This window comes from Chelonus insularis, unplaced genomic scaffold (genome assembly GCF_013357705.1).
Source record: "Chelonus insularis isolate UGA/USDA-ARS -01 unplaced genomic scaffold, ASM1335770v1 scaffold_714_pilon, whole genome shotgun sequence".
Taxonomy (NCBI): domain Eukaryota; kingdom Metazoa; phylum Arthropoda; class Insecta; order Hymenoptera; family Braconidae; genus Chelonus; species Chelonus insularis.
This window is the reverse complement of record NW_023276795.1, coordinates 1822757-1843151: the sequence shown is the minus strand read 5'-3', so window position 1 is coordinate 1843151 and position 20395 is coordinate 1822757. Positions and strand designations below refer to the sequence as shown.

Below are 20395 nucleotides of genomic sequence, written 5' to 3'. Positions count from 1 at the left end.
GCAAGCGTACAAGAACACATGAAGAGGATCTGAGGAACTCTCCTCAGTCCGACTATATATTAAGGCGTTGTCACATTGAACAGCAATGTAAACAAATGTATACATCTGTACACATGGAGCTACAGTGCGTCATATGCATGTAAATGCACCTTTATATGTGGAACAGTTTTTTATTTGTTGTTTAAATGCAATATGTTTCTTTGTAAATTCCATTTTAATTAAAAATTTACTGATTTTACATATGATAATGATATTTGTGTCATGATTTCTTAGTCTTTTATTTCTAATATTCGTCATATAATTATTTAATAAAATCTTACCAAATAATTCACTATTTACATAGAATTTCATAATGAATCTATTTTTTCTAATTATTAACATATCCTTGTTTATTACAACAATTACGTGTACTTTGTCTCCACCCACTAACAAACAAAAGAAAGATAAAGGACACATAACCGGCAAGGTATTATAATTATTCAGATTTCATTTAGAAATTTATATTATTTATCATTCATCATTTAGATTATTCATCAATATATCAATTTATCAATAAAATCTTTTTTGATTAAATAATTTCACAGAAAGGACCTATCAACCAGAGTGTATTTGATAGAGGACTAGTTGTAGAGAATCCAAAAAGTACCGATATTTTAAAAGAAAGCGGACTTTATCATAAAAATACTAAAGTAAAAAATTTTCCAAATGAAGTCCTTGGATATATAACTCCAGTAATTATTGAATGAAATTAATTCAAGCAATCTTTTATAAATATTAACATATTAATTTTTTTTAATGTAGTGGAATGCAGATGGTTATGATGTTGCAAAAACATTCCACAACAAATTTACATTAATTTCTCCAGTTTGGTTCAATATAGTAGCTGGAGTTGGTAAGAAATTCCAACTTGCTACTCATGATATTCAAAAGAAATGGCTTAAAGATATGAAAGCTGCTAATGATAAAAATCATACCGTAAGAAGTGAGTGAAATAAACATTGTAAATTTAGAGGAATAATTCAATTTATTTATTATTTTTTCTGCAGTTGTACCAAGAGTATTATTTGAACGATGGTCTCCACATGAAATAACGTCATTTCATGCTAATCATGAAAAACAAGACCAGTTAATTTCAGCTCTAATAAGCACAGCAAAGGTAAACCTCACAGAAAATGTTTTATGACCATTAGATAAAAATATTGATTAAATGAATTTTTTATTCTGTTCTCTTCATGATTAAGACATATGAGTTCAGTGGCTATGTCTTAGAAATATGGAATCAATTTATATATACTGAAGTAGATGCAGAAACAGTCGTTGATATAATAAAATTAATAGCTAAGAAGCTAAAGAATAAGGATTTACAAGTTATAATAGCTATTCCACCGACTCGAGCGTATGAATCGTCTTTATGTTGAAAGTCATTTTAACAATTTAATTTGTTCAACATCAAAGTATATTTTACCTTAATTTTTTACAGATCTGAAGCTCAAAGGTTTTCTCGAAAATATTTTGACTACTTATCACCTTATGTTGATTATTTTTCTCTGATGACTTACGATTTTGCGAGTATTCAACGCCCAGGTCCGAACAGTCCACTCGAATGGGCACGAGACTGTGTAAGAATATTAGTACCTGATGATAACAGTCCAAAACGTGCACAAATTTTAATGGGATTGAACTTTTATGGTAATAATTACACGCCTGAAGGCGGTGGTCCTATCTTGGGACATGAATATTTAAAATTTCTTGAGTCTGCAAAAGGAAAAATTCAATGGGATGATAAGAGCAAAGAACACTTCTTTGAATACAAGTGAGTTACAATATAATTGTCAAATATACTCAAGTTGAATATTTTATGAAATTATTTTAATTATTTATGTATCTTTAGATCTTCTACAGGCAGTGGTTTTGTTTTTTATCCAACACTTTATTATATTCAACAGCGTCTAGATTTGGCCAAACAATTAGGAACTGGAATTTCTATTTGGGAGCTTGGACAGGGTCTCAATTATTTTTACGATCTATTTTAAGAAGTAAGCATTGTGTTTATAATTACCAAGTATTATTCATAAATTGAGTAATATTTCTTATTTTCACTTCCAGATAAAGTCTTAAAAATTAAAAAAAATATATTCTTGCATGATTCCATTTTTCATTTGATGAAAAAAAATCAATTTCAAATGTTTTTCAATTATTTATATTGTTATTAGTGATAGATTTTTATTTTATATTTTTAGAATAAACGAAACATCCCAAAAAGATGAGTGTATCTAATTTATAAAAAAGCTTGTGATATTACTAACTTTGTAATAAAACTGTAACATATACGTTAACAGTACATTTAAAAATGGTTTTAGTTATTATAATGTCATATTATAATAAGTTTAATAGTTTAATTGTCTTAAAAGATAGAAAACTATCACAAATGTTCTAAATTAACCAGGTGTAAACGTAAACTGCCATGAATAATTAAAATTATAGGTCTTGTTCTAAGTTACTACTTGGCAGTATTTCCGCGTGAAGCGATAAAAAAATCTTTAGATGATAAAGTATAAAAAGTGGGCCGAAGAGTTGCTAGAATTTATGTTGATATCGTACAGGTATATAAACTGGTTATTTGTCACCCTGAATTAGCAGTCTAATTTGATATCAGTCGTTCATTGTCATGCATATTAGCTCTGCTACACAAAATTTATTTTAAAGCACACCCATTGCTCAAGCGTTAATCCAATCTCGGTGGTTTAATTTTGTAAAAAAAAATGAAGTTAACAACTATTATTATTGTAGTGTTCACATTATTTCAACCCAACCGAGCCGAACCGCATATTCTAGAAAGTCCTTTGCGAGAAAAATATGACAGTTATGGAGAAGATTGGATATTTATGCCTGATGGTAATGATAATCCACAAGTAGCTATTTTGAAAGGGTCTGGTCCTGAGTTGGTAAATCGAGGATTTTTGAGTGAAGAAGTAAGCTTTATTTTATACACAAGGTAAGTTTTATTATTTAAATTGATTTCAATAGAAATTTGACTCTTGCGAATTAACTGATACGTTTATCGATCAATCAACTTTGATAAAGAATATCAAAATCAACTTCTTTATCTGTAGAATCGGTAGTAAATTCTATTATTAATGAGATAATCAAGTGATGAAACATAAAATAACAATAATAAAAAGTTTTATTTATTTTCTAATTATAATTTAAAGATCTGGTCCTGAAAATGGAACCGCGTTATTTACTGATAATCCAGATGCTTTAAGAAATTCTGACTTCTCTCCTTTCCGACAAACTAAATTTATTACTCATGGATGGAAATCTAGTGCGTTAGCTGTAGGTCCAACAAATTTAAAAAACGGTAATTTATATTTTACATAAATATAAAAAAAATTTTTTCAAAATATCTTTTACTTATTGGATATTTAACTTATTTAATTAAAATAATATTTTTAAGCTTATTTAAAAAAAGGAGATTATAATGTTATTCTCGTTGATTGGGAACCTCTGGCTTCCAATACATGGTACTTAGGTCCGATGAAAAATACAGAAAAAGTTGGAGCCGAAGCAGGAAAGTTTATCGATTATTTAATCAGCGAAACTGGATTAAGCTTAGACAATATTCATTTTCTTGGTAAAGTATAAAATATGCAGATGATGATATAGAATAAAACAAAATTAATTTTTCCATTCAAATTTAGGTCATTCTCTGGGAGCACATGTAGCTGGAAATGCAGGATATTCCGTAACATCAGGGAAAATTAGCAGAATTACTGGGTTAGATCCAGCTCTACCTGGCTTCCATGCTTTATCAACAAAAGACAATAGACTAGATTCTTCAGATGCACAGTTTGTAGATGTAATTCATTCATGTGGAGGAATACTAGGATTTTTACAGCCTTTAGGAACTGTTGATTTTTATCCAAATGGCGGAGTTGCTATACAACCGGGGTGCTGTTGTATGCCCGAAATTACAGGTAGTTATCACAAATATTTTTATTTATCAATACTCGTCTTATTAATTATCAAAATCACGATATGACTTGAATATTTTCGTTTTAGAGGCTTGTAGTCATGGACGTGCTTATACATATTACACTGAAAGTATTATATCTGAAACAGGCTTGTTAGCCACCAAATGTTCAGACTGGGGAAGTTATGTTGAAGGAAGATGTAATGAATCTGGATTAGTCTTCATGGGTGAATTTGTAGACCGATCTGCAACGGGTTCTTACTTTTTAAGGACTCAAGCTGAACCTCCCTTTGCTATGCCATGGCAATCAGGATCATATAATGATGAATGCAATGAACCTGGTGGTTGGCATGTTAATCCAGATGGTACGCGTTCATGCGGAACAAATTTGATTTAATTTTTGCACAAATGATAATTAATAATTAATATATAATAAATGTTTATTTAGAATAAAGAATGTAATGATATTAATTAGTAAAATAAGAATAAATTCAATTTGTATTGATATATTCAATTGACCACTGTATATTTAGATAAAAGAAAGAAAGTGTATTCTAGTCGAAAAAATAAAGATATCAGAATAATCCGATTATACCATTGAAAATCGTAATTCAATTAAAAAGAATTCCAATTGTTGATAGTCATAGTAATCATTAATAATAACAATAAATATTCATTGATATTATTTTACAGTAGCTTAATGTAAAATTCATTCTTATATCTTAGTATATTTTTCTCTTTTGTTTAAAATAATTGACGTCATATCTAAGAAATTAATTTCATTCCAATCAAATTTGTGATTTTCTACAACTTAGATCGATGTAATAGAAACGTCGTGTGTCGATTACGCATATGGCAATTAACTTAGACTTAAATTGGTTTATACAGCAATGTTGTTACATATTTCTTACGATAACGATGAGTGGCTGATAATACCATGACACTTTCCTTGATGCTCAAAGCGTAGAGATGATTTAACATAACATGATTTGGTTCAGGTAGGAGTGTTGGTTCACACTGAAATTAAACTGTGATTAATATCTATCTTCGATACAAGAAATTAATAATAAAATTATTTACCGATAAAGGTGTGTCTTTGTTAAGAATGACTTGGAGTAGATGTGGTGGAAGTATTGGAGGTCCCGCTACTTTATCCCAAGGTTTCTGTGATGGAATTTCTTGACAGTACTCAGATTGAACACTGCTTGCTCCACCTTCACTATCTTTTGCCAATGCTTGAAATACTTCAAAGTCAGACTTTCTTACAGATACCATATTATTTTTTGTACCTTGTACATTATCGACAATTTGCTACAAAAAAATTTAATGCATGTAGCACTTAAAAGTTGGCTTTTAAATTTCATAATTTTTTCGTATACTTACTAAACTAGGATCATATTTCCATTCTCCATCGACATAAAATTTATACTGATGATCACCTTCAGGTAAATCAATAATGGTTACAAAATCTCCATGACTATTAACCATAGGTAATTTTTTCCAATTTGAAAATGATCCACCAATATACACTTGTTTTCCACCACCTTCCCACTTGAACACTGTAGGAAGAACCTTGTTGTCTTTCATTTTTGTACCTTCCGAGACAGTGCTGGACCTTGGTCGTTGAGAGCCTTGGTTATTATCCTATTGGCAAAAACAGTAGTAAATTATTCACCATTTTTAATGTAAAAATAATTGACCATCACTAAATTAAAAAAAAACCTTTTGAAAGTATGGTTCTTCTTCATCATTCGAAGTTTGGAAGACTAGCTTTTGGCTGGGTTTTTGTGCAAAAGTAAAAACCTGTCCATCTTTACCTGGTGAAGGTGGTGGATGGTCTTTGCTCTGGCGATGTGTGTCTTTAGTTATTGCACTACCATGATGATGATTACCTGGTTGATTACTTCCTGCATTTCCCATTTTCACTGATTAAAGTAGATATTCAGTTGGAATAAATTTTCATAAAGAATAAATCGGTTAATTTTATCAAAGTTATTAGCTAGAGAAGCCTTCAAAGCTACTAAACTACGAGGAATATTCCAACAAAGTTCTTTACTAAGTTGATCATGAAAGACACTCCTATTTACCTAAAATAGAATAATATCAATGTTTACATTCACTTGTTTACATTTTGAAAAGTCATTAATAATTCTTACTTGTTTGTACAAAAACTACCAAATAATTTCAAATAAATATTGCACTTGCAATTGCCTTAGCAGTGGCTTCTTTTCCATTTATAATGAAAAATTTATTCATGTTAAAGAATATCAGCTGATTGCGTGATAAAACAACGTCACAGAGACTACTGAAACGTACACGAAATAAAACTTGGAGCATGCGTTTAAAAAATAAATATTTTCGGAACTTGTAGAGTTAGAAATTTAAATACTTTTTAATACTTTAAGGTTAGAAAATTTATTTTACTTAAATTTTCCAGATATTGTTATTATTTTTTATTATTATTATTTTTATTGTTGTTACGTAAATTCTAAGTGTCAATAACAATTAAAATAAGTAAAACAGTCGAGTTTACCGACAGATAATACCAAACACTACATAGCGGCGTTAGTGGGCTGTTTTGACCGAATTCCTAGAATAATTTCAATTCGATTGTTTTCGTCAACTCGAAAACAAAAATCGCATATATCGCTTGATTGGAGTCATTGTAGATGACTTCAAAAATTTGATTATGATGAGGAGAGGGGAGGGGGGTATTGTTATTGGAGCGCGCATAGCGTCATAAACTGTATCTGAAGCGTCTGCCATCAGTTTCTTTTTAGTAGCCGGAGTGTAGTGATGTTAGAGTGGATCGTTTACAGTAATCAAAAGATTGGAGGTTGAAAAATAAATTAACAACGAGTGTTAAATGTTTAAAAATATGAAAAAGTAAATTTCATAACAATTTAAGTGAAATATGCACCAAAAAAATTAGAATATATGAATAAATCAATTTGAGCAATAATAAAAAAAGTTTGAATTTATATATTGATAAAGTGAAACAAGTGATGTTAATTTTTCCTAGAAGTGCCTGTAGAACAAAGAAAGGTTTATGCATCTGTAAAATGATTCATCTGAGTAAAAACAATTTCAGTAAGTTTTTTTTTCTTTTAAGTAATTACGTAGTTAGTTTTTAGAATAATTTTTGAAATTTTAATTTATATTCGATTTGCGTCAGATTGTAACGGTCCAGCAATTCTCGGTAAATGATGGAAGCCGAGTATATTTTCGATGTGTTTATTTTGTCTTTTCGATTTGTGTTGAATTTTTTTTTATCTTGATTTATGAATTTTTTGAAACGCGGGAGTATTTCAGAGAGCCATTTTGGGACGCTTTCCTGCGCAAAAAGTATACGTCGATATATTACCGACATCAACATCTACTGTCGGTATTATTTATGGTCAGCAATAAAAAGTTCCTATAGAAATCTGATTTATCTTTTACCAACAAACACTGTTTTACCCGACTGAAAAAATAGAAATTGACACATTTTTTTTCTCTCGCTTCATTTTCAACTCGATTGAAAAATATTTTCCACAAAAAAATCTAGAAAATTTAATTGAATAAAAAAAAATTTTTTTATTCAAATATTATAAAAATGAACATTTTTATCCAATTATGTTTTATTAGTAAGTTCATATTTAATATAACACAGTATGCATTATATTACTGAATATTTTTTCTATAAAGCATGACTCCTTCATTAAATTTGTATATTCATTCAATGCTAAAAATACAAAAAAAAAAGAATAGAAAAATAAATACTACACACATCCAGTACATTAATAAAATCTATATCCACTCTTTGTATTTTACTTCCAATATATAGCAAGATTTTATGAGTATATGACATCGAATGTCACTTTACCTCCTACTATGTTTCTTTATTGCTATACCTATCCATTTTCTTCTCTCTGCTATATAGTCCATGTGAATTTATTATTTATAAATCTCGGTCGTTTTTTCTTTAGAATTTTCACGATCGATTTGACTTGCGAATATGATATTTAATCCTCTTGGGACGAAATCCGAGAACAAACAAAAATGAGAATTTGCTTTTAGCCAAGCTCTTGACTTTCAATGACCAAGAGATATATTCTGATTTTCTAAAGTGTGTGGATATAATCGAATATACCAGTTGAAGTTGAACGTCAAACATAAAATGTTATCAAGCTTCATAGCTTTCATTTACGCAATATGGGTGACTTTTCGATTATTAAATGTATTAGATATTTAATGACACTGATTAGATTGGTTTAAAAGCTTCTGGAATTATCTTTTTGAGTGGCACATCTGCTTCAATATTTTTTAAATTTAATTTTTTTATTTCAAAGTTAAACCTTTTCATTTATATAAATTGAAGTCTTTATAAAAATTACATTTCTGATTGGTTATTAGTGATATTACTTGGTTATATTAAGAATAAAAAAATGATAATATAATTTGAATCGACGTGATGTGCATGCACTTAATCGATAATCACGAGAGCAAGTGGTTTAACGTTGAAAAAGAGTACGTGCGTAGAGGAAAGTAGTGGATACATCTGTGAAGGTATCATCAATGTGTTACAAAAGACCGATCCATCATCCGCAGACAATTCAAGTTCAAAATTGGCCGGTGTAGACCTCTCAGAGGAGGAGATCCGTTGCGGGCTCAGCACGTGCGATTATAATGGAGATTAAAGTCAGTACAAACAATATATTTCGCGTTATAGAAAACTTAAAAAATTCTTTATCAAAGCCTTCCCTTCCATTTTTCATTTCCAACTAACGGATATCAAAGAAAAGTCAGATAACTAATTCACTTTTGCAAAGACCTCCATTTCTTACTCCAAAAATAATTAATTCAATGCATCAACTTTCTTTTATAATCAATAAATGCAATTAATTTCCACTGAGAATAATTCTACATTAAATTTTTTTAAAGTTAAAAAAAAACAAATTTGAAATTAATGATTAAGTAGTCCATTTATTTATTATTAATTATTTTTGTTTTTCAAAATGTTTAATATTGTTTGAAATATTAAAATAAATAAACAAAATGGCAAACCAAAAAGGATTTCAATACAAATTTTTGGGGGATTAATTTGTTTTTTACCACGACCAGCTGACATTGTCGCAGGATGCAAAATATGTCCTTGGAACATACGACGGAAGGATTACGCGGCCGTCAAAGCGGATGACTGAGCGACGGGTAATCATGACCAAGGGAGGGCTAATATTTCGAATAGTTGGCATTTACAATAGGCTTTATTGGCGAGAAACTGTAGGAGAAGAAGAGCGAGACTGAGAGTTTGAGGAGTGTGGATCGTTGGGATGTATTTTCAGGAGAACGAACATCCATCACGCGGTGTCAACGTGATTGTCTTCGAACGTGGCGATGGGGCGCAAAAGTATTGGCTGGAGTGTAGGAAAAGAGAAGAGCAAACTTCTTTCCCTTCATTCGCTTTTTTTGTTAGACTTTCGTTTGCTCTTAGTAGATGTTGAAAAAATACTACTCAAGCTGCAAAAAGAGATTGTTGGTGGAGGAAAGCTTTTTCAAGAGTTCAGTTGAAATCAGACCAGTATTTTTAAGCATTCGATACATTTTATTCGTTGATGATATTGCTGTGGATAAAGATAGCGATATCTCATACTAGTAAATGTCCCCCTGTTTCTTCTTGTTTGGTTCATCGTCCGCGCGCCATTGTGCCATATTCAAATGAGTTTTCTAATGTGTTTAGTCTAAATGGCTACGCCAGAGTAAACGCGTGGCTTCAGGTCCGGGCGGTCCTCGTTAAAGACGCATTTTCGCTACCCCAACTTGGGAAAAGTGTATTTAAGAAGCTGCCTTCCAACGTTACACCCTTTCATCACGTGTAACGAAACTAGCTTTGCTGCTGGATCACAGCAGGGGTCTTGATTAGAGGGTGATAATTGAAATTTTCATTTTGCGATATTTAGTTCGGATACACATAATTAATATAATTAATATTTCAATCTTTAAAATACTTTTTTTTAAATTATTCACAGTAAAAAGTTCTTCCTTTGTTGGAAAAATAATCACTTAATTAAATTCCTACAAAATATCACAACTAATATTTCTTGGTGGTATTAATTTTATTAAATATGCAAATGACAGCTTTTGTTTTATTATTTTTGTTACTCAAAGTTTTTAGACAATCATATGAAAAAAATTGAACATATGAATCATTTTTGTTGTCAGCTTTAATTAAATTAAATTTATTGATAAAAAGATTTATTTTTTAATTTTGAAATCAAATCCTGAAGAGTTTATAAAACACTTCATATCGTAAAATCGTATTGGAAGAATAAATTAATATTTTTCTTGAAAGAACAATTTTAATTTGTAATATGAATCAATTAAAAAGATTTACAATAGTTGAAATATATTTATTAACTTCAATTATAATATTGATGAAAAAAAAATTATTGGTGAGACTCTTCTTCGAATAATTTAAATTAATCAATCACAATTATTTATTAATTTTTCCTTCATCTTGTTCACCTTCCAGACTAGATCAATTGTTGATCATCAACCTCTACTTCATTTAGTTCTTCATAAACCTTCTCCCAATACGACATTAAAATTCTTTGCCCAAAATGGACTTAAAACATTGTTGTTTGGCCATCACTCGTTTTTGGTTTATTATAATAATGATAAAGGAGGTGGTGTGTTGCGCGTAATCGAGTTGCACCCTCTCTGAGGCTATCTGTTTTATTTATCCGATAACACGCCATTATGGGCATACATAGCGAATGTGGGTGCGTCCATAACGATTGGCTATTTATAATAACACACCGGGGCGCATGGATAATTAGTATCTCGTAAACCGATGTGCTCACTTTATGTATACTAGATGTGTACGGGAATAAGAGAGAAACATAAAACACCAAACTGCAACATGTGCAGCATAATGATTCAAACTACAGAAAAATGGTTTGATGCTGCTGCATACATTGTTCTAGCGTTGTTTATTACATTTGTTGTCTTTCATTATTTTGCTTATTCAAGTTTAACATTAAATTTCTACATTTATATACAAAATATTTAATTCATTGCAATTTTTGTTATTAAGACAAATAATTTTCTACAATTTTAATAATTTAGCAATAAAAATATAATTTATATTAATTAATTGTTTTAAATAATTTAAATTATTTATTTATAAGTTTGTATTTAATGAAAAGGTTTATTTATATAAAGACATAATTGACAACATGTGTTTAAATATTTCCGTGTTTGAAAAAAACTAATAATATATATATTAATTAACGTTAAAAGCCAATTTGTATCAATATTCTGTATATTTTTTGAAACTAATTAGGGGCGTTTTGAAATTCGCTGTCACTCTTTAAATATGACAAGCGACATCGATTCTTGATTGATTACTTTTACTGGCCAGCCTTCTCAACTCGTTCGTTAGACCTTTCTTAAGATCTTCTTAAATATATTCTTGGCTTTTTTGTGATTTATAACTTATTAAAACTATTTTTGTTTATTTTTCCTTATTAAATAGTTGGAAGATTCTTTTTTTTTTTTTTTGGTGATGTGTTTGTAATGATTGATTTCGGAGCAGCTTTAGTTAGATGTATTAATAAATAAGGTTTGGAAATATTTTTTAAATTAAGTGAATATTTATAATGACATGATAATTTAGAAGAAAAAATTAATAATTAATACGAAAGGTTTAATGTAAACAAAATTAACTAGAAAATGTTTATCAAAGTACGTAAGCACAATGATTGTAATTTATTTCGTGCTCCAAAATAGTAACTTGTGAATTTATTAATTAACTGAAGTCATTTGTAACTATAATTAGTTTATTACAACGGCAATCGAATTGAGTATGCTAATTGTTCCTTGGATTCATTAGAAAATTGTGTAAGGTCGAGGGATCAGCTGTTATGGTGCGTATGTGTGTATCATATGAGAGAGACCCTCGCACTAGCCGTGCAAATCTGGGTCACTAGAACGATGAGGGCAGAGATGAGGGGTTGACCGACCGAAAGATAGTCGAACGGTGGCTCCCCTCGGTGCTCTTCACTTCCTTCGTTGGCTCTGGTATAAAACTCGTCTATGACAAGATAATCGTATGGTGTCGTCCCTCACCGCACTTCTTGCCTCATCATATCTGCTTTTGCTCACACCTCACTTGGCCAGTGAGCAGGTGAGAGAACTCATCTGCTTTCAGCTCTCAATCTTCATCAGTTCATATACCTGCCTATTTTTTCATTCTCGAAAAGATTCTCAAGAATTTAGATATCGGTCAGTGACACTTGGATAGATCTGTTGCAAAATAGATAAATAAATAATTGAACGGTGAAGTGTATAAAAATAATTTGGAGCATATTTTGAAACGAATTAAAAGTTAAAAATGGTGTGTAGTCAAGATATTGGAGTATCGCAAAAGCTGAGGTTTGGGTGGAGAAGAAACTCAAGAGCGACGAGAGTAAGGAGAAAAGTTGTAGTAAAAAAGGGGTGGTTGAGGAAGGGTGGAATTGGTCGGGGGGGAATATAATCCACGTAAGAAATAAGTGCGCTCGTGTAATGCTGATGGCGAATAGTACAGTACGACAGGATCTATACGTTGGTATAAGAGTTGAAGGAAGTGAGAGGAGAAAGCTAGGTGGGTTGCGATCGATTCTTCACAGCGACATTCTTCGGTGGCGCTCAACGAAGCAGAGAAACAGAGTTGAACGCGAGGAGGACAATGGAAGGGAAGAAGCTGGGGGTATAGAGGAAAGAGAAGTTGAGAGGAAAAAGAAGAAACCCCCCCTCCCCCGAGGTCGCGGCGCCGGTTCGCTCATTCGGAGTCGCCGTACTGTGTCGCGGATGTGTTACTGCTTCACGTCCACGTGTGAGTATGCGTCGGTGGTGGATTTACCTGGTGGTAGGGATGATCAGTAGTTTTGCCACTGTCTAGAGGAAGGAACAGCGGGCGTGTCATGACGACTCCTTCCAGCCAATGACGCAACTTGGCGGCCTGCGCGATCGACCAACCGACTGGTAGTTGGAGAGACTTTCACGCCCATCCTCCCCGTTCGTGGAGCTTCTACTGATGTTTTTATTTATTACATCTGTGACTGGGTAGGGAAATACTCCCAACTCAACCGACAGAGCGTTTGCCACTTTGAGAACGAGCAACGCGCGTTCCTGCTCTACAGTCGTCGTGATCGTAGTTGTTACTTTTACTCCGTTTGCTGTTCTCGCACGAGACGTTTCCGTGATTTCGAGTGTCGCGTTGTTGTCTGTCATTTTAATTACTTGACTGGTCTATTTAATCGGGTTAACAATAAATATCTTGAAGTGAATTTCATCATGAACTGTCAGTGGAGGATGTTATCCTGAGTGTCAGGACCCATTGACCATGGACAATTCGCGAGGCTGTGCTAATAAGTGATTTTGAATTCAACTTTCTAGCGTAGTGACAGTGAGACACTAACTCGATTTCTTATTAGTGTAGTGTGTATATCAAGTTTTGCAAGCCTATTTGGCGTGCTATCAGGCCCCAGGAGCAGAAGCTATCAGCTCCTGTGAAGCCTCGGGCCTATTGGTTTAAATAAGGTTCAAGTGTATTTTCATCATAATCAAACGTTCCTACAAGTTGTCTTGTGACAAGTTGACATAGCGTATGGACCACGGAGCAATGGATAGTTCGTCTGAGCATAGTAGCCGTGCTAGTCCAGTTACAGGGAGCCCAAAGCATCCCCATAGCCCGTCGGCTCAACATATACCATCACAGCAGCATCTTAGCTCTCAACATCAACCACCACCGTCGCACCAATCACATCCTCGTGATCAATTACGTGAACATCATCGTGGTGTTCCAACTCCAGTATCACCAACGCGAGGTTCACCACCTCAAGTTCAACCTCTAAGTCCTCCACCTTTGTCAGCTGGTGGAGGTCCAGGTGGTCTTCCTGGTATGGTACCAAGAATGCCAGGTCTTCCACCGCCAGAGCTACGTCTTCTTGGCCAGCTTGGTGGAATGCTCAGTGGTCATCATGGCTCCCCACTTGAATTTATGGCTGCACATCATGGTGTCTTACCACCCAGATCATACAACAGTCCACCACCCATCAGTTCCAGCGATCCCACAGCTAATGAGTGCAAATTGGTTGATTATCGTGGTCAGAAAGTCGCAGCATTCATCATTGCTGGAGATACGATGCTCTGTTTGCCTCAGGCATTTGAATTATTCCTTAAACACTTGGTGGGTGGTCTTCATACTGTTTATACCAAACTTAAAAGACTCGATATTGTTCCACTCGTGTGCAACGTCGAGCAAGTCAGGATTCTTCGTGGTCTTGGAGCTATTCAGCCTGGAGTTAATCGATGCAAGTTACTCAGCTGCAAGGACTTTGATGTCCTCTACAGGGACTGCACCACCGCCAGGTTAGTTAAGTGTTACTACACTCAGAAATATAATCAAGTTCGTACGAATTATATTCAAAGCCAATCAATCAGTCTGAAAGAGTGTGGGCTTGTTGAAAGTATAGAAGTGATTACATTGCTCGATCAAACTGAACGATAAGAGACTTCCGATAGCCTCCAGGCTATTTCTTCTTTCATACTTGCACACTTGTTGTGTTATATATTCCACTCATGGTGTGCGTATCTTGTTCTTTCGCGCTTGAGCTCGCTCGTGCCTCTTCGACAAAACGGAAGCTTGAATCTTCACGTACATTAATAATATCATGTCCCCTCTGGGCAACGCTTCATCTTTGCCCACTGCCCACTACCACAGAAGCCAGATAATCCTTTAATTATGACTTCTCAATTTTTCTAAGCCTTTATCACCACCTTTGTACTTGTTCACTGAGATATTGAGTCATTTATTTTTTTACTAATCACTCACCTCATTCATTCTTTCAACAGCTAACACTACTGTACAGTCTTCAAGATTTATTTCTTCAGTCTGCTCTTCTTATTGTACATTTCCTATCCCATCAAGTCTCTTTCTTCTACCAATTGTTCTAAAAAAAGCTCTTCATTCTTTTCTTTTAACTTCAATCGATTTTTTTTATCATTCACTTGATGTTGAATTCACATAAAACAGTGATATTCATTTTCCACCAATTTGTTAGGGATCAATGGCATGAGATTATTTCCATTATTTATTTTTTTTTGTGAAGATTAATTGAGGTTTTGTCATCTAGAGTGTTTGAGTATTTCAAGCTTTCAATTGACAAGGGAAATACTAGAATTTGTTGGTGGTTTGATTTAAATTATGGTTGAGGATTTCGACTCGAATATATCCGGCGTCAACAGGTGTCCCTTTCACGGCTGTTTCTCCGAATGAATCGTCCCCAAACAACGTTGAGAGGCAGTGTACTCTATACCCATCACAAGCTTACCCCACCCACAAGTAGACGGCAGACGAAATGGAATGGTAAACGAAACGAGGGGATCCCCAAGCTCACTGAGAAAATGTTGTCACTTTACAGCTTTTCCACTTTTGTTTTTTTCACGATTTTTTATTATCAAAATGGTAACGTCATTTCGCGAGTGTCAAAAATCATTTCAGAAGATTTGAAAAATTATTGATGAAGAATAGGATTTTAAGTCCTTTTGAAGGAAATTGAGTTATCAGTTAGTTTAAGAGTCTTGAACTTATCTCGTTTGTATGACAACACTTTGTCAGTTGGCAATAAGAGAAGCACACAACGGAAACGGATTCTGGGTGACAAAACGTAGGGAGAGCAAGCAAGAGAGAAATTGAGAAAGAGAAAAGTGACGTAGGGTTAGGGATCAGAATAATCCAGTGTCGCAATCGCTGAACAGAACTTCGTGAGCCGTCGGCTCGTGCAGGTTCTTTCTGCTTACTATGTTACTTCTATCGACACACTTAACTTTCATTCCTTTCTCATTTCTTCTACTTTCAAACAAGATAGATAAATTAAGTTTTAGTTTATATATCTTTATATTTCTCGTTGGCTTTAATTTATCTCTATAATTATGTCAGTGATTTTTTTCTATCGACAATTCATGTGGAGAAAATGAATGAGAAACCGTACTAAATGATGCAGAAATGAGTTGTAGAGTGTGTTCGAACTACTTGGCTGTCCGTTTTTATGTAACATTCAATACCACCCACATTGTAATGATCTTCTGCTATTTTCTATCTCAATTTCGTTGTGAAGCTTAAGCTAATTATATAAATTATAATAAATTATAATAATAATGAGAAAGATTTTTCTTTGTATACATGATTTTAAATTTTTTATCAACTTCTTTTTCTCTTGTTGAAAAGTAGTAAAATAAATGTTCCTTCATCATAAATTTGTTTTCTTCCTCAAAAAAACATTTTTTAGTCTGAATTTTTGGAGTAAAATTTTTTTTTTAGTGCAATTAATTTATAACAAAATATTTATTAATAAATTTAGTGTTGAAATTAAATACATTTTATGTAAAAAAATGTAAATCAATACAAGTAGTAGTAGTAGTATTTATGAATTATTGTTATCATGAAATAGTTTAGGAGTTAGTCATTCCATTCATTAATTGCTGTCAGTAACAAAACAATAATGAAAGTATTTAAATAATAATATAACACATTATATAATCATGATAATAAACTTTGTAAATGAAAAGAGAATATTTAATGATTATGATTATATATTATATAAAATTATCAATTACTATTAGCTGTCAATTTTTGTGATTTTTATGTATTATTAATTAATTACATTCCTATGAAGTTTTAATAGTTATCTTATCAACTTTTTGTGTTAAGAGTTATACATTGCAAGTTGGAATTTTTTTGTAAAGTGATTAAAGGTTAATTTCCAGATTTAAAATATCTTTAGGTTATGAACAAAGTATTTATTGGAATACGTCATGATGCTATTTTATTTTATAAATTTTTTATTAGAATGTTAGATTGCATGCATGATAAAACATTATTGATTGACAAGACTAATTAGTGTGTGAACTTAAATGAACACAAGTTTAGAATTATTATTCTATCAGAGATAGTATTCTGCTGTGTATTGAACCGAATCATTATTTTCAATTAGAATGAGAAAAAAAAATTTTTTTATGATCAAACAATCGATACTTGTTTTAAATAACAAGGACAATTATTATTATCCATTATTATTTACGGAATTTATTCATTTTTTTTTTCAATTGAGTTTAAATATTGAAATTCAATAAAATGGGTTCAGGTTAAAATTTTTTATCGAATTGAAACAATACTGTTTAATAAATATATTCATCTAGTATAACAATTTTGTGTTTTAAAAATAATTAACAATGTATTCTAACAAATAATTCTGGTATTTTATATTTAAAAAAAATGTGAAATCAAATAATTTAACGTACAAAAAAGCTGCTTACAATTATTTTAAAAAAATGTATAAATTTATAAATACGTAAAAGAACTTTCAACAGAATAAAATTTTTAAAAAATGGATCAGTGACTCAGTGAAATATTTTTTATGCTTCAAAAATAGTGTGGTTTAGTTTGAAAAAAAATCCTAATATCAAAGTTGATAATAAAGTATAGATTTCTTCAAAAACAAATGTTTGTGTTGGCGTGTAAACTTGAAGAAAGAGTTTTCATGATGAAAGCATTGAATTACATTAGAATAAAGTTTCGAGTTGATATAGAGAAGAAAAAGAAGACATGAAGGTTGAGTCTTATGTAGGAGATAAGATCCACACGGTTGCATACTCTCAGTGTGAAATCTGTGAGCGATCGTATCACAGAAATAATAGCGCGTATGTGAGCTGAGTGTTTATTATTTGAGTTTAAGAGAGTAGCTAAAATAGACTGTGTGATGATATGCACAGGCGGGGGTGTAATAGTCATACGGAAATAATAATGCGGTATCTTTTGTCTGTGATGCGAGTTAACGAGTCTAGTCAATTATATTAATTAATTTGCCTAACCAAGTTAAATGAACAATAAAGCCCGTGCGCGAGGATAATTGGCATACTTTGATCAGACTACGAGCGAAAGACAAAAGGAGTAATAAAGGGAGAGGAATAAAAAATGCCGAGTCTTACGTCCTGATTCTTTTAGGACGCGAACTTGTTCTTTATGAGCTCACACATTCACATTTATTTCTTTTTTCCACACACTAGTGTTATCTCAATACGTGGGAGTGTGCAAGTCCCTGGCTTGTAATTCTATGCGCTATTAGCCGTTTAATTATAAAATTGTGCATAGATTAATTGGCTGCTGTAATGGGCCCAACAATGCGCAGACATACCTAGTGAATGCTGGAAGAGGGATAGAATGAAATAAATTCATACACTAGAGTGTTATTAATATTTATTTCTTGACTTCTTATTGAATTTTTTTTATCATTGTGTCTTTTTCTTTTTTCTCTTCTCATCTATCTCCTACCTCTGTATGTGCTCTCTTCTCGTTTATTCATGTAATCTATTTACGTACACCAGACTAAACTCTATGTATATATGCATTAAAGCTGCACCAGATGAGTCTGACAATGAGCTACAAATATATATATCTAAGAATGTATGAAAATTCAACATTGATAATAGCATGTGAACGCTTTTAAAACACTCAAGAAGTCGTTCCCGCTTTCGCCATTGGCCGTGACCGCGATCGTAAGGAAATAAGAAGTGAATATGCATCCGGTGCATTCCGATAAATCAACTACACACTCGAGTTACGCTTAATAAAAATTTGCACATGTAGAATAATTATTTTCTTCATTCTAATTTTTTCGCTACTATCACTAGAATTAACTAAATGAGAAGTGTGTAACGCTCTGAAAATTTTTATCTCATCGTTTAAATCTTTTTAAGAATGAAGAAAAAATATAAGAGAATGAAATTGTTTTTTGTGATTATCTCAGATTAAATCATGGCTGCTGTGATTAGCTATTCTTTTATTAAATTATTGGTCAGTAAGTCATAGTACATAAAATGTTAAATATAAACCAATGTTTTTATCTGTTCATCTAAAAAAAATTTTTTTTTAAACAGTTGTTAAATATTAATTAATAATAAATTAATTCTATTAATGTTATGCAACTATTTGTATTCAGTGAATAAAATTGAATAATGTTGATTTTATTTTGCAATTTAATTTACTGAAGAAGAACTTAAGGTATATTTGATCAACTTGGGATAAAAATAAAAACGTGGAAAAATTCATAATTATTTAATAAATCATTTTACTTCATAATTTTAAAACATTCTTCATCACTCCATTAATTTTTTTAAATCTAAATTCAATAATAAATATCTTCAAAATAACTCATAAATATTTACTCCAAAAAATATTAAATGAATTAAAAATCCATGTTTTAGAGCAAAAATAAATCTTATCAGAAATGATTGATTACATTTTCCTAAAATAACACTTCAATTCAATATTTCTATTATTGCAAAAAATTAAACTGACTGTAAAAATCAAATATCTGTTTAGTTACTCCATCAGCCATTGTTTCTAATTCATCATAAGCTTCTGTTTACATAGCTTGTAAACTAAATTCAATAATAAACTATTTCCAACAAAAAAGAGTACTTTTGTGTAAATACTTAATTGAACTTTCAATTATCTCCCATATTCTCTTTTTTTTTCTCATAATATCTCGTGCATTTTTTCAATCTCTACACATATGTCGATATGGAAGTTGGATTGGAAAGAAACATTTTAAATTTCTTGATCATTCTTCCGTAAAATTATAAGGTGGGTGTGCCCTTCTCTCAACCCTAGATATGATTTTGCTTTGTATCTTCAGTCTATACTCCATATATTGGCTGCTATGCAATTGTATCGGTTATGGCAGCTGCCCTGAGATTTTTTTAAGTACATAGTGGTAGTAACCCACGGGTTGAACTTGCGCGGGGGATATGTCTGACGTGTACGATGGTTATGAGGGGCTCATATGCTTCTATTGTTGCTAGTTTTAGCCCCTTTGATATAGATACGTGCACTTTATGGTATTTACAAGCACACTGTAATACTATTACACATCTTTCTACAACACACATCTATTTATTCTATCAAATCACCTTTCGATCGTTTTTATTCCAATTCAAAATATCTATTTTACAATATTTTTGATCGAGTACAATAGAAGGTGATAGTTCATATTCGTGGGCTTCAAAGTGAAAGTAAACGTTTTTTTTTTATTTACTTAATAAATTTAATCATTTAATCGCTAATTGTAGAGACTCATTATCTTTGAATGATATTTTTTTATTTTCTTGAATCATAATTGAGGTCTTGTTAAATTAAAGGATCGATTATAATCATATGCTACTGACTCACTGATGATATCGATGATTTATCTAATAGAAAAGCGAAACACCCACGTCTTGAGAGTAGAATAAAAAAAATTTTTGTATCTGTATATAAGAGAACACAAAGATGAGGGATTATCGATCGACCATGTTGATGGTTTTCTTTAGTAGATAATCAGCCAATGAAATAAGAGC

General features: G+C 31.8%; 3 protein-coding genes across 11 annotated transcripts in view; 2 read left to right on the top strand and 1 right to left on the bottom strand.

Moving 5' to 3' along the window:
- Positions 1–166: 166 nt before the first annotated feature.
- LOC118074016 (chitinase domain-containing protein 1) lies at positions 167–4525 on the top strand. 5 transcript variants are annotated; one of them, XR_004691165.1, is made up of 9 exons: positions 167–466; positions 585–731; positions 802–982; positions 1047–1156; positions 1242–1396; positions 1481–1813; positions 1892–2036; positions 2791–2972; positions 3213–3345. XR_004691165.1 is itself a non-coding variant. In XM_035094885.1 (8 exons), exons 1-7 carry the CDS (start codon positions 353–355, stop codon positions 2031–2033), a joined length of 1182 nt encoding a protein of 393 aa, XP_034950776.1. In that variant the 5' UTR covers positions 167–352; the 3' UTR covers positions 2034–2036; positions 2241–2268. The 5 variants fall into 5 exon arrangements, 4 of the variants coding, with proteins under 4 accessions (XP_034950776.1, XP_034950775.1, XP_034950778.1 ...); XM_035094885.1 differs by lacking the exons at positions 2791–2972; positions 3213–3345 and adding an exon at positions 2241–2268; XM_035094884.1 differs by lacking the exons at positions 2791–2972; positions 3213–3345 and adding an exon at positions 2107–2162.
- A 212-nt stretch (positions 4526–4737) lies between these two features.
- Positions 4738–6395, bottom strand: alc (5'-AMP-activated protein kinase subunit beta-1). Its single transcript, XM_035094893.1, has 5 exons — positions 6130–6395; positions 5696–6060; positions 5357–5617; positions 5054–5284; positions 4738–4990 (listed from the first exon to the last, which is right to left on the bottom strand). The coding sequence occupies exons 2-5, from the start codon at positions 5891–5893 to the stop codon at positions 4844–4846; spliced, it is 837 nt and encodes a 278-aa protein (XP_034950784.1). The 5' UTR covers positions 5894–6060; positions 6130–6395; the 3' UTR covers positions 4738–4843.
- Positions 6396–13071: 6676 nt separating this feature from the next.
- Positions 13072–20395, top strand: part of dac (dachshund) — a 159037-nt gene continuing 151713 nt past the window's right edge. For all 5 annotated transcript variants that reach the window (XM_035094883.1, XM_035094882.1, XM_035094881.1 and 2 more), the window contains exon 1: positions 13072–14368. In XM_035094883.1, coding sequence (XP_034950774.1) covers positions 13605–14368 — 764 coding nt within the window. In that variant the 5' untranslated portion in view covers positions 13072–13604. The remainder of the gene's footprint in view (positions 14369–20395) is intronic.